This window comes from Coccinella septempunctata, chromosome 8 (assembly GCF_907165205.1).
Source record: "Coccinella septempunctata chromosome 8, icCocSept1.1, whole genome shotgun sequence".
In the NCBI taxonomy this organism is placed as follows: domain Eukaryota; kingdom Metazoa; phylum Arthropoda; class Insecta; order Coleoptera; family Coccinellidae; genus Coccinella; species Coccinella septempunctata.
Genome location: NC_058196.1, coordinates 26,680,459 through 26,695,709, shown reverse-complemented (window position 1 = coordinate 26,695,709; position 15,251 = coordinate 26,680,459). Strand labels below are relative to the sequence as shown.

The window sequence follows — 15,251 nt, the reverse complement described above, 5'->3', positions numbered from 1 at the left end:
CTACTTTTAATCCACCCTTGAACATCTATAAATAAACACAGAATTTTCCATCAAATTTGAAGAAATTTCATTTGATATTTCTGCAAGAATTTTATTATTATATTTTTATATTTCAAGTAGAACGTCTTCATTATTCGACGAATTGAACTCGACATATCAAAATTTTGAAGGCATTCTAAATTGCTTGATATTAAACGAAAATTAATAGTTATTTAACAAGGATATTTCCTTGATTAATGCACCCTGAACTAGTAACAACGAAATGAAATGTGGATTTTTTTTTAATAGTATTCTATTATCATTTCCCCCAAATTTTTTGAAGGTGTCTGCTCTATATGTCATAATTCTTAATAAATTGTGCAACCCGCCAAGGAGGACGTATTTCTCTTTTATCGAATACGTGACAAATTACTGCTTCGTTTTTTTTTCCTTCTGAAATATGAGTGGGACCTTTCGTATTATCAAATGTCAGTGGTTTATCCGATCGAAACTGCTGCTCAATTGTTCAATTAGTGTCAATTAGACGTCAGACAAACGACAATGAATCCAATAACGCAACAATCAAGGACAGTCACTGAGCTACATCGTCGTGCCTAAGACGCCCGTCGAAATTTTCCCGGGAAAACCCGGAAAATCCGGTTTTCCGCCGATGTATCTGAGACCTCTCGACGATCTGCAAAGTGCCGAGGATATATAGATACGATTAGACTAATAGAGAAGGAATTTACATCTGTTGGCAACCATAAGCACGGTAATAACAATATAACCGCCACGGTATATAGGCTACTTGTTGAACCAACAATTTATGAGGACTCCACAGCGAGGATGTGCCACCGTCGGATCCGCGTTCGTGTCCTTCCGTGGCTGTTCGGCGCCATTAAATAAGCATTCCGTGTGATAAATTGTTAGGCGGCGAGATTTGATAGTGCAGTAAATTATTTGGCCCTTTTCATCCGGTAATTATTATTAGGTTATGTGGTCGTAATGCGGTCCGAATTGTTTATTTTATTGTCTTTTAATATGCCCGCGGTCTGTGTGGGAATTCCTGGTAGGAAGCGGATTTCGGCCTTCGAAGATCTTCATCAATACATGTTATAGACGATGGAAGTAAATTTCTTTCGATTATGGTTATACTCTCCTAATTTTGATTAAGTTTTGTACAATTAATTTTGAAGAGGGGGGCAGGGGAAAATTAATATTAGCATTTGGTAATCTTCATAAATAAAAGTAAAATTATATTTTTTTTATATAAATTGTATCCAATTGGTCGAGTATTCAAAATAATCACGAAATAGCAGAAAATAGTGTAAAAATATCACAATATATATAATAAACGTAAAAATATTGTGCCCCTCCCTAATACGCCATCGACTTGCATAAAAATTTAAATAAAAAGTCTCAGCACGTGCAAAATTTCAAAATAATTTTTATGGTTAATAAAAATTATAATAAATAAATTTTTCGTAAATAATATGAACTTCCAACCTCTTTAACACCTCGCTGAAGTAATCAAGGAAATGAAAATCATTTCAATCAGTTCTTCGAAATATCAAAAAAAATTAACTCGGTATTTACTTAGTTTATTTTTCAAATAAAATTTTCAATCAATTTCTCTTTAGTATCTTATATATAATATAATATAATAATTTTACGTAGTCTAAATAATTTTTTTTCATCTCCGGGACTTTTTTCTTTATATGAATTCAGTTTTTCAATTTGTGAAAAATTAGTTACATCATGAAAATGACCAATTGAGTGGTTGTATTGTTTTCGTAATCTAGCTGCTATCAGTGTATTTTACCAGAGCTCACAAATGTTTCGAACATGACTACGAGTTGTTTGTTTTATGTTAAAACTTATATTTAAGTATATGTTCATGGAAATCAAAGATAACTACTACTGCAGAATCTTTTCTCAGTTTGTTGAGCATGAAACCGCTAGGATTTTTTAGCCGGGAAGACAGATCCTGGTGCTGGTCACTAATAACCAATTGCCGCATTAAAACCACATAAAAACCACACATTAAACTCATACAGGCTATCGCTGTAATTTGAAGTTAATGAGTATCCCAGGAATAGAATCGCCAGTGAACTGAGTGAGAAAATTATCAATTAATATGGAAAGAAAGTTGATACACACACGTTCCGTTTGATTTATGGCTTTATAATAACAACAATTATATCCTGCTTATTGAATATAATCCAATTCCGATCAGGCCGGACTGCAAAAACTGCCACTATCTCCCATTAATAGAATTTCAAACAGCTCCAGGGTGTCCATAAATAAGTAATGGGTGAAACGGTTTTTTTCACGTTTTTTTTTTCTAGAGCAGAACAGCTAGCAATTTTAGATAAGACTGGATATAATTGAGTATATCATTTCACAAACGTAATTGATTGAATTCATCAATTTATTGTACCGATAAAATTGATGGGTAAGGGCTTAGATATTCCTTGTGCTCAGTTTTGAAGTAGAAAAAATCAGTAAATTTAGCCCACTTTTCTTACGATATGTAAAGGATCTGACTTGTAGGAATGTGAGGAATGAAAAAAAATGTAACATGATATTCCAGATAATTTCATTTTAAATATGGTTGTACTGTTTATGGTTCTCACGTTTTTAAGCTCAACAGGCCCTCAAGTGGTGTAATTATATGTTTAAGTGATCAGTACCGTATTCTTTATTTTGTTGGTAGAGTCATAAGCGATTCGTTTTAGAAATGTGACGGAAAATGATCAAGTAAACGAAAAAAAAAATCAAATTTTGAAACTCTGCAGGGTAAACTGAAATTAAGGTACCAAATTTTGGTTTTTTGATTTCTACCTGAAATTTTGCCCTGAAAATTGTCTTGTCTTTTTTATCCCAGAATCCGGTTCCCTTTAAAATTTTTTTTTTTAATGGGTAATATTAGGACTCGTATTGATTTCAACTTTTTGATTACGTTCTCAGATTTTTCTCAAAAATATGGCATTATTTTTAGGGCTAAATTCGGGGGGCTTTAACTCCGAAAAAGGGGGGCCTCCTGACAAAAATTCAAAAAAATGTTAATGAATTGGCATACTTTTTATTGGAAAATTGCGGTTGATTTTCAAAAACTTCTTGATTAAAAAATGTTTTTCCATGGAAAAAAATTCAATATCTGTACATCTGTGTAGAGATTATTAAATGTGGAAAATATAACCCTCAGAGGGCATCATAAAATTGAAATGCCTCAAAACACGAACCGAAATTTATTTCAATGGTCCACCCCTGCCTTCCAACCGACATAGTCGTTGACGTTTCCACGCGATGTGAAACACACAAACAGGAAAACTTGAAAGATTCCCTGCCTGCGCCATGCTCGACCACCATTGCGTTGGCTGCAGAACAAGTGCTAGTTTCATAATTAGAGATGCTGTCTGCCCGCTATGACTGATGACCCCCCCGACCGTCAGACTGTGACCGTTCGGAAAAGAAAAAGAACGCGAATACCACAGTCTCTTTACGCCAAGAGGTTATGTCAGACCCATGTCAGTTTTCGTGACTGGCTGTCAAAAAACGAACGCGTCGCTTAGACTGTAACTTGTCCCGTTGCCGAGCGACCTGACCGTTCACAATCTGGTCCGGATCCGGGATGGAGGACCAACGTTTCCAACTCGGTCGAACAATTGAATCCTCGGAGGGAAATGAGAAAAAAAGGGGGGTGTGGCTTATTATAATTCCATTATGGGAGAAAAGAGGGGCATGGAGCCAAATCCAGGCGGAATTCTCGTGTAAAATTTGAAAAAAAATCGAACTGGATTCTTTTGTTAGTTGAAAATCAGAGTTGAAGGGGAAAAAGTACAATAGTGAAAAATGAACCGGGAAAATCATTGAGAATAGTTGGTTTAACGAAGTACCTCATACATAGTTTCACAACCATTGATAAAACATTGAAATTATGGACTGCTTTAATCAATGTTCATAAAAACATTAATTGCTATGCGTATAGCGTACATAATCTCTGAGAAATCGATTCAATAACTATTATTTGAACGATGTAGGGAATTAATTTTGCTACAATCTTTATTCATTGTGTAACAATAAATTGAAATTTACTGACTTAGACAATTTGAATTAGGTTACGTCAGCTGTAATTGAAAAAATATGGACATTGTCGAGTAAAGTCACGGAAATGTGTGTTTTCTTCAAGAAATTGATTATAGGCATGTATAACTGAATCTAAAAGGGTGATAAAACCTTGCATCATTTTGAAAATTATTCAGCCTAAACGATGTGAGTCTTTGACTTGTACATATATTTCAACAGTAGAATATTGGGGTCGAAATAAGTATTCTTTTACCATTTTTTCGATTCAGACCTCCACAGCTTTTATTACCTCCTCGTTGGAAGAAGATTTACGACTTTTTAAACTTTTTTCAGTTGAGGAAAGAGATAATAGTCGGATGGAGCCAAATCTGGTGAATAAGGGGGGTGTTCTAGTAATTCAAACCCTAAATCACGAATTTTATGCATGGCAACATGAGATTTGTGTGCAGGGGCGTCGTCCTGCAAAAACAAAACCACTTTGGATAGCTTTCTGCGTCTCTTCTGTTTAATTTTTTCTCGTAGAGTGGTCAGTAATGTTGAATAGTAATCTCCGGTTATTGTTCTTCCCTTATCCAAAAAATCAATCATGATTACTCCAAGACAACACAAAAAACTGTAGCAAGAATTTTTCCAGCAGATTTTGGACACGTAACTTCTTAGGTCTTGGAGAACCAGAGTGTCGCCATTCCATCGATGGTTGCTTTGTTTCTGGATTGTGGAAATGTACCCAAGTCTCATCCATAGTAAAAATTCGGTTTAAGAAGTCTACATCGTTTTCCAATCGAGCACAGATCGAACGCGATGCTTCTACCCTTGCACGCTTTTGGTCAACATTCAAACATTTGGGGATCCATTTTGCAGCAATTTTTCTCATGTACAAATTGACGTGAACTATATGATGAACGCGTTCTTATGAAATATTCAGTACTTCAGATATCCGTTTTAGCCCAATTCGACGGTCTGATAAAATCATGTCATGACCTGCATCGATATTTTCGGGGACTGACACAGAAACTGTAAGCATATCTTCGTAAATCTGCTTACCTCTTAACCCTTTTAAATACAGGTACTAGATGATGACTCGATACTCCAATTTTTCGATTTTCACAATTTCGGTGGACATCTTCTTTCGTTTAATTTATTGCGTAACTCTGGTTTATTTTTTTGACCTCAAACTTCACATTGACACTCCTAATGAGTTATTGTTCGTTGCAAGGTAACGCAATATCTGGTCTAGGCTAACTAGATATCAGTACATCCTCGTATATCTGCTTACCTCTTAATCCTTTTAAATACAGGTAATTGATGATGGCTTGTATCTTTGTGACTTGAAAATGAGACTATATTGAAAGTCTCGAAACTATAGTAGTCTTCAACATCTAATAAAGATTGTGGGCATAGGAACTTTTTCTCTTCGTTCATGAAAAACTCTATTGCGAAAATCATTTCATTCGTTCGTGAAATCTAAATTTTTAAAGGATTTCCCTTTTTGATCTGCACCTGAAATATATCTACGAGTATAGTTGATTTCCATAATATGATGAACTATTAGTTTTTCCTTTTGTGTAATGGTAAGTTTATGCAGAGTTACTAAGAACTAAGAAAGGGTCCATGCATGGGCAGATGGCAAATAGGTGCCAATTAGATTGGTCCCTTTATTAGATAGACTACTATAGTAGTCCTCAGTAACCCTGCATAAACTCACCATTTTTATTTTTTCGTTAAAGTGCGTTCAAACAATCTTCGTGAGTAGTTTTTCATTGCGAAATTGTGCCTCAATCTCAACCCTAACAATTCAATTATTCCCAACCGATTCCAATCCGCCTTAATCCAGAATCTAATGCCCCCCCAGTCGCTTGAAACAAACGCAGCGTAAGCAGGAAGACGATGCACATCCTCCGTCGGTCGCTCTGTACCGATTCTCCCAGGACCCCAAATGTAGAATCCAAAGGCGTAACAAACTTGTAAACTTCAAGGGTGAGGAAGACAAACGACCAGACCTGACGTATAACGATGGCGGCAAAAAGTGGGAACGAACATGTGTGTGAATTGAAGCCAAGAGAAGAGGGTGGAAGAGTAGAAACGCGATATATATCTATCGGAAAACTATTTTTGTGTGTTGTTCCTCGGGCGGAAGAGACGGTTATTTATTAACTAATCAGGTTTCCTGATAGGATCCTCTGATAATAACGCAAATAGAACGTTCGTGAAGGAGGATAAGACGACTGCCTTCTTCGGTTCTTGGTCCCGGTTCAACTCGGGCTTGAATGGATGAACGATGGGCTTAAATTTGTCAGGGTTTTCTTCGGGTTTTCTTTTCTCGACTTGATTTTCTTGCTCATTTGGTTCGTTAAGTGGCTATATGCTCCTTACAACTTGATTCACAACAAGTCTCATGCTTTCTATTTTACTGAAACGTGATGTTCAGAAGGTCTCATCCTCAGAATAATACAAACATATCAAAAACAAACAGGATTTTCTTCTGAAAACCGTCTTAGGTTTTCGGAATTTGTTCCTTGTTCGAGAAATATAAAATAAATATTGAAAAAAACTATCAATACAAAAAAAGGTACAAAACTCGCCGATACTAGTCTTTGACTGGTGCATATACATACAGGGTGAGTCATTTTAACAGTAGATTCTTGAGGTCATAAGAAACACTTTTTTTCTATAGCATTTCTTCCGATTCAGTCCTGATGAAAAAAATTTCAAGTTTTCATAATGAGCTGTGTGAAACAAAAACCAGAATTACCTTCAGAATGACTAGCTAAATCTGTGACACTACACAATTGTGTATCTTTCAAAAAGAGTTGCATTCGGTCAGAGTACCCAATTTTTCCAATTCCACAGATATTTCTTATTTACGAACATTAAATTACTCGAAAATTGCGCATTATACGAGAAAATAGGAGGAATACTTTTATTTTACGAAACGTTCAAATATTCATTACATGCCGTCCAACTCAGTTTCAAGAGTTGGGTTCTTTGGTATTTTTGTGGTACGTAATGGTCATAATGAGAAAACTGGGAGATGTGGGTGATATCTTGTGTTCGAAAAAGATTCATCAAATAAATGAAAAACTATAATCCGAAATTCATTTCCTTCGATAAAACCGTTTGTGAGATAGAACTAAAAATTACATTTTTTATGGTTTTGCAACACCCTGTATCCTTCAAACCGAGCTGATTCGGAAAAAATGGTAAAGGAAAACAATGTTTCTTTCAACCTCAAGAACTATTTAAATATTAGTACGAATCAAAGGCTCGCCCTGTATTTTAACAGTAGATTCCATAACCATTTTTCCAATTCCTCCTAGATGAAAAGATAAAGCCATTTAAAGTTTTCATAATGAGCTATTCACCTCTGGAAACCTCGCACTGGAGTGTTCCAAGCTTTAAATATACCATTTCAATCTTGGCAATAAGTAGCTTATTGCAATTATATTAGAAAAACAAGCATAAAGTAATTTTTTTTCATTTCATACCATCAACGAGGTAGTATTTATAATGATACAATAAATCAGTTACTGCAATTTCGTTGGCCATAATTGTTGAATTTTCTTCTATTGATTTCTAGATTATTTTCGATAATTATAATGGATTCAGCTTAGCACCCATATTAGCTCTGATATTCATCTCCAATATGATGGTAAACATAATCGTTCAAATCGAGTGAACTCAAACTGCTGATCTTTTAGACAGAGCAAAATTAAAATTTTTTTGCAATTTCAGTGATATTTTTTATTTTTCAATATCAGCTTACTGGAAAACGGTATGAGAAAATACGAGTAATACTTTTATTTTCTAAAACGGCTAATTATTCATGGTTCAACTCATTTTTAAAAGTTGTGTTCTTTGAATTTATATTGTATTATAGGTATGTCATAACGAAGAAACAGAAGAATGTGGAGGAAATTTTGTGTCCGGAAAAGTTTCACCAAATCAATGAAAAACTATGTTCCGAAAATCATTTCATTCGATAAAATGGTTTGTGAGATATAACTGTAAATAATATTTTTTTATGGATTTTCAACAAAATATATGTTTTCAACCCAGCCGAATTGGAAAAAATGGTAAAGCGAAAAATTGTTCATTTTGACCTCAGAATCTTCTGTTGAAATATTAATACAACTCATAGATTCACCTTGTGTAGTTTTTTAAACTCGTTTCGTTTTTCAATTATTTCTGTGCTCATTCGTAAGATAGGTTTCTCGTATTTCGCACACAAATCTTAGTTAAATTGAAATTATGTTTTGATGAAAATGGATAAATATTTGTTTCTTGAAGACATCTCATCGAAATTGAAATTTTTTTTTTCCAAAATTATGTCAAAACTTTTTTTTCAAATTTTTTTTATTTCATCAGTGGAAGTAATAGAAATTCTATCATCTGAGATGGATTACCAACTGTTCACGAGTCATTATCACGAGAAATCGTTATTTTCGCTCAGAACGAAAGGATTCGATCGGAGAGCCCCCCTTTTTTTTAAATCTCTCGTATTCCCGGAGGCACCCAGTTATCTAATTAAGGATATTAGATTGGGATGCAAGAACTGATGGACGCAACCCTGCCTCGAACTAGACGTGTAATTATTTTCCGCCCGGGTTTGATTTATATCGACACGGACGTGAAGTCTGATTAGTTCGATGGTTCTTTAATTAACGTATAAGGACGACGCCTCTGTCCGCTCTCAGTCCGATGATGAGATTGTGATAGGAACGAGAGAGGGTTTGAGCGATAGCCGGTGCGGAAAATCGATTTATCGTACGTGGGGTCGACAAAAAATCAAGAATAAACTCACTTTACCATTGCATTCGCCAAACGAAGAAGTATTTATAAAATAATAAATGAGTTGAATTAAGTTCGTTGGCGATGAGTATTGAATATTCTTCTCTCGATGTAATTATCAGTATTAATAATGAATTCAGCTTGAACCAGCCATATTAGCTCTGATATTCATTTCCAATATGGAATCATTCATTTTTTTTGAATGTTCAAACGTTTCGAAACACAAAACACAATAATGACACCAAAATGTGTAGATGCATCTTTTATCTCGTTTTTTATGGATGTTGATCAACCTGTATCTTTAAAATCGAGCCGAATTGGAAAAAATGGTAGAGGGAAAAAGTGTGTCTTTCGACCTCAGGAATCTTCTGTTAAAATATATGGGGAGTCCCCTTTTCACACTTAAGACATTTATTAAGTTGTATCTGTAAATGGTAGCAATTCATTTTTTTTGCGTGAAGATATCACTTCTAAATGGGTAACGATAGATAATAATAGAGTGATGGTGAGATGAACATTTTGAGTGCAGCTTTTTTTTTGTTACGAACCGAAAATTGGTTCATGTCTTCCTAACCCATAGGAGAGTTGAACATGGGGCGAGAGAGACTTGACCATAAGTTTGTTTATTAGGAAAAACTTTGAAAGAATTTCCAATGACCAACGGTTGTCTATGTCAAGGTTTTCATCATCAGGTGTATCAGCGTATGAAATACATATTTTCTATTTCAGTGTCACTCTCACTTATTTCCGAGATATTTTTTACTTTTTTGAACCTTTGTTTATTTTTATATTTATTTCTATTTTCAATTTTTTTTTTGAAGCAAACTATTATCTTAGCTCAGTGCGGGAAACTAGGACCACTGATTATGGTCTCCCGACCATAGCATTGGTCAAGTCTCCCCCACTCCCTTTTAGTCTATTCAACAGATGGTTTCTTAAAACTTTTACAACCTTTATTTGTTTGTTTGTGAAACAATATTAATCAATGAAAGCAATAAAACTGAATGAAACCACGCACCTATTAAACTTTTCAGACAGTGTAACAAACAAAAATTATTCAATTTCTTACTTCCTAACAACAAAATCACGTTCAACCCTCTCACTCCCGAACTGTTCTGATGGCGGCCAAAATGGAGCCGTCACTTGTTTTGCCTTGTTACAAGTATGTCGCAAGCTATTTACGATACCGGTGGTGCGAAATTTGTATCGAAATATTCGAGGTGGTTCAAGTCTCCTACCTGAGCAAGTCTCGCAGACTCCCCCTATTTTTTCAATATTTGTTTATTTTTTATTTTACAAAATTTCGCATTGAATGTTTTATGCGGAATTTTTTCACAGTGGGTTTGAAATTTATTGATAACTATAATTAACAGAGATGTAACATATTTTACTTCATTTTTCCAAATAATTTTTTTTATCCTTGATGTAAAGATTGTAAAGAATATGAAGTTGGTCCTTCACATAACTCCGGAACCAAATGTCCGATTTTAATGGGAATTTCACTAATGTGAAGAGAATTTATTCCAGTAAGTTTCTGTGTAAAATTCATTCCTATCTTATTATGAAAAAATGACGAAAAATTCAGATTCCATGTTCTAGTCAAAGAATCACCTCTGTGTGAAAATTGACCTGGGTTTTCGTTGGATTTTTCGCTTATAAATCGGTTAATATCATTCCCCTGTGACTAATTTCGTTGAACACCAAATCGGACAAAAATTTCTTCGTAGCCATCAGGTAGGTTTCGTCTATAAACCCACCAGAAGCGGATAATTCGATTCCGAAAAAACCCCAGATACGTCCCCCATATTCTGCCAGTCATTAAAAAGAAATCTGACCGCATCCAATAAGGACCAAGCCGAAACGAATCTTGATTATTGGGCGCGAACGGAAACGGATCCCAAATTCTGAGCAATCGGACTCCAAATTTTGTGGGGCAAATGAGGACGGACGAGAGAAACGTTAGTTGATCCGATAATACGCGACGAAGATGATTTATACGTCGTTTATAAACTCATTATCTCGTATGCGGCCCGGGGGGGCCCTCTTGATTGGCGTCGCAAGGTCGCCATCTCTCCCCCCGTGTATATAATTATTTCTCGATGATTGTTCTCCCCCCCGCTCTGCGGATGTCCAGGTACCGATTTTTTTTTAACGAAACTGGTACGGTTGAGGCGAGCCGGACGAGGGGTTTGACAGGCGGTTCGCGATGCAACGATCGTTGCAACAAGTGGAGCAATTTGTATTATTGGCCAATGGATTCAATTCGTCTTTCAACGAGCACGAAGAAAATCATGATTTATGGTTGCAAACTCCTGAAGAGTTTGTCGTATTGTCTTCAAGAAGTTTATATTCATTGGGGTGCGTTAATATTGTTTTTGATATTCTTTTTAGAAGTTTTGTATAATTCAACTTATTTTTCATTTCCGAATTTTCAACTTCGAAAAAAGTTTTTAACATGTGCACAAAATATTGTGAAGTTTCTTGAGATGTTTAAAGGAAAATTCCTGCATGTACAGGGTGGGCAAAATTGGTGATACCTGAATTCCAACTTTTTCAACCCATCGAGATAGTGGAAAATTACATTACTAATAATGCCATCAACTGCAATACTCTATCTTCTTTTGTTTTCGGGTTATAGGTCAAAATTTAAATTTCAAATTTGGTCATTATCTCCGTTTCTGTTTGAGCTAGGATGTTCAAATAAAAACATAATAGAGACACTTTTTTGATAGCAATCCAGTGGCGTACTATGATTTTTTCCAACAGGTATATTTGCTGAGCTATAACATAAAGATGTATTTTTCTTTTGAATACAGTAGTTTAAAATGATTTAGAAAAACTGAGGGCGATGTATGATATATTTCTGAAATGTTAAAAAATGGCGATTCTTTCTTAGTCAGTTCAAACTACTGTTTTCACAAGAAAAACCACAACTTTATGTTATAGCTCAGCAAATAAACCTGTAGAAAAAAATTATAGTACGCCACTGGATTGCTATCAAAAAAGTGTCTCTATAATGTTTTCATTCCAACATCCTAGCACAAACAGAAACGGAGATAATGACCAGAGTTTGAATCGCTCAAATTGCAATTTTGGCCTATATCTCGGAAACAAAAGAAGATAGAGGAATGCAGTTGATGGCATTATTACTTTCTCGAAAAAAGACGAATGAATGGTACAATCATTTTTCTCTATCTCGTTGAGTTAGAAAGTTGTATGTATCACCAATTTTGCCCATACTGTACATTATACATTCTGAATTAGGTTTTGTGGTTCAACAGTAATTCAAGAAGATTTTATAATATTGCTCATTTCGATACCAACTGACAGAAGAGACTTAGAACACAAGAGTAAAAAATAGAATAATACTTCAAAATCTTAGCAATAAAATTCGTCTCAATTATTCACGAATTTTTCCACAATGGGCATCATAATCTTCTTGTTCGAATATTCCAACAATCTTCGTAAAAATGGGATGAAATGGTGAAACATCATAGTACTTTTTCAACATAACTAACATAAGCACTTTCAAGAAACTGTCTCGATTTCCTAAATTTTTTGTCCACCCTAAAAATCACGATACAACAATTATTATTCTCTCAAAAGTGACCTGATGCATCTACTCCGATGAACTTGGTACTGAACCATTCATTGTCCAGTCATATGTTTATGTTTTGTTTCGTTTTTGCGCTGCCGGAGTCACCTTCCACAGTCCCGTACTTGAAATTCAGTGAAAATTTGTCGAACTTCTAGGGGTTGTATCTCAGCCAACTTGGATATTTTATATAGAAAATTTTTGGTTAAACGACTTATTTTGATGTGTTCTACCATCTGTCAAAAAAAGCCTCACCTTTGAAAACACCCTGTTTATTCTGTCCATTCTATTAAATGTTATAAAATTACCTGTATTTTGATATTAATAAAGTTTTTCACATAGAATTTTAAGGTCTTGGATCTAATTATTATGTTTTTTTTCCAGAAAGGAAACGAGGACGCCAAACCTACACCAGGTACCAGACGTTAGAGTTGGAGAAGGAGTTCCACTTCAACAGATACCTAACCAGGAGGCGACGCATCGAGATCGCGCATGCGCTGTGCCTAACCGAGCGACAGATAAAAATATGGTTCCAGAACAGGCGCATGAAGTGGAAAAAGGAGAACAAAACCAAAGGAGAAGGCGGTTCGGAGGGTGGTGGCGACGATATCAGTCCTCAGGGATCTCCTCAGTAGACGTCTTCTGAACACTAACCATATGTACCTAATTATACATTGTAGTCATTTTCAAAATGCATTTACCTCCAGGTCCTTCCAAATTGTCCCCAAGCAACCGTATTGACCTCTTCAGAAAGTCTTTGTGTATAATAACATCGATATAAGTTAGTTTGTATATCGAAAAACGCATATGACAGAGCGATATTATAGTTTATTTATTTATGAAAATGTAGATAATATAATTTTTATTATTATTATTTTTTTTTAATATTATTCGCGCGGAAATTTGATTTGGACTCAAACGAATTTTTCAGAGGCCAGTGTCACGTGCAATCTTAGTGAAGCAGAAAAACTGCCAAATTCATCCCCAACCCCCCAGTGTAAAAATAATTCAAAATTTTTCCACTTCGTGGAGGATTTTTTCGATTCTAAAAGTGAGAATCTTCAAGTAAAGGCGATAACTTTACTCTTTTGTAAAATGTGTGGAATCAGTCAAAGGGAGAATAAATGAATGGTTAAGTGAAAGTGTACAAGAAGTAGATTATTTACTTAAACTGTAGATACTTTTAATGTATGTATATTTGAGTTTAAATACCAATAAGTATAAAGAAACTGTACATAAATCCTATAATGAAGGATATGAAATATACGATATACAAAAAAGCACTTTCATGCCAAAGGTAGAGTAATATTATCTTTGTAGAGTTTGTTGATTACACTTTGGTAAAGGCAAATTGAAACAGGATCCAAAATTCAAAATTATAAAAACATTAAAATCCAAAAATAAGTCGAAGATCTCAATTTTACACCCATCAAAATTAATATTCGACTAGTTCCTATTGTAAATTCAATTTCCTTGAGTTTGCCTGTACCAATTAGGTTCTCCTATGTAAATAAACTTCATTACACCACTCGATTTGAACTAGAAATTTTTCATTTTCTGCAAGAGAGAGACATATTTTATATACCATTATAATTGGGAAGCAATTCGATAAAGTTCGTTGATTTCTGAATTGCCAGTGATAAATTGATAACGAAATACGTAACTATGCTACAAACTTCAGTATACGTAATTTTTAAAATTAACTATTTTATAAAGAGAAAAGAATATGTAAAAAGGGTTGGGCAGATTTAATAGGTTAGTGAATTCTTTGTTAACATTATAATCTTTTCTAAAAATGTACCTATAGAATTCTATTTGAACCCCACTGAAAAATCGGTTATCGTACTATCTTTTCTCGACAAATATGAGTTGTAAATTCATAATTAATAGAATAAAAGCACAAACAAAACCATGACTTTTCAGTGAAACGAAAACAATTAAAAATTTCGATGTTATACGATTTTTTATCAGATCTATGGATTTCGACTGTATAACTCATATTTTTCGAAAGTCACGTTATATATTACTCTAAAATATGGTCGCGGTACGACTTGCTGTATATTTGTACCTATATGGATAAAATAGAAGATAGTTCTTTGTGCTGTGGTGTCAACATTTAGATTTAGAATTATCTGCTGAGTTTGATGAACCTAACAAATTCTGAATTCAGAATTTCAAAATCAATTTCTCATTTTGTAATTCTGGAAAAAATCCTCTCGTTCGAAGATACTTTTTACCCAGTGGTATTTTAGTTACAAATGAAATTTACTGATGAATGCAAATTCTGGTAATATACTTCAAACTTGGATTTTGTCTTGTGGATTTCATCTTATATATATACCGTACATATATAATATATGTAAAAATAAATATTATTGTAAATTGATTTAAAATCTGTATTATTTCATCCCCACACAGAAAATTCATTCAAAATATTCAGCACAATAAAAGAAACAATAACAGAAAAAAAAAGACATTTCGATACACAATATTCAATAATATACAATTAGCAGTGAAGTAATGGTAGGTAGTCCGGTATATTTATATTTCACATTGTTCTACTTCTAATTAACTGTTGCAGGACTATGTATATATGTATGTATGCCTTTTTGAGCCAGTATTGAAAAATATGCCATAAGAACTGGAAAGAAAGAAGGATTGGAAAGGTATAGTTTTAATTTAGTTTCTCATATTGCAGATAATACACATATAATTTTGTTTTATGAAGGTACAACAACGAGAGTATATGGATGATGAGCAGCAACACCCAAAAAGACATTGGAAGTACTTGAAGATTCCA

General features: G+C 34.3%; 1 protein-coding gene across 4 annotated transcripts in view; it reads left to right on the top strand.

Annotated features, from left to right (window-relative positions):
* LOC123319057 (homeotic protein antennapedia-like) overlaps positions 1-14,837 on the top strand; it is a 224,563-nt gene extending 209,726 nt beyond the window's left edge. For all 4 annotated transcript variants that reach the window (XM_044905902.1, XM_044905905.1, XM_044905903.1 and 1 more), the window contains one exon: positions 12,836-14,837. In XM_044905902.1, coding sequence (XP_044761837.1) covers positions 12,836-13,086 — 251 coding nt within the window. In that variant the 3' untranslated portion in view covers positions 13,087-14,837. The remainder of the gene's footprint in view (positions 1-12,835) is intronic.
* The last annotated feature ends 414 nt before the right edge of the window (positions 14,838-15,251 follow it).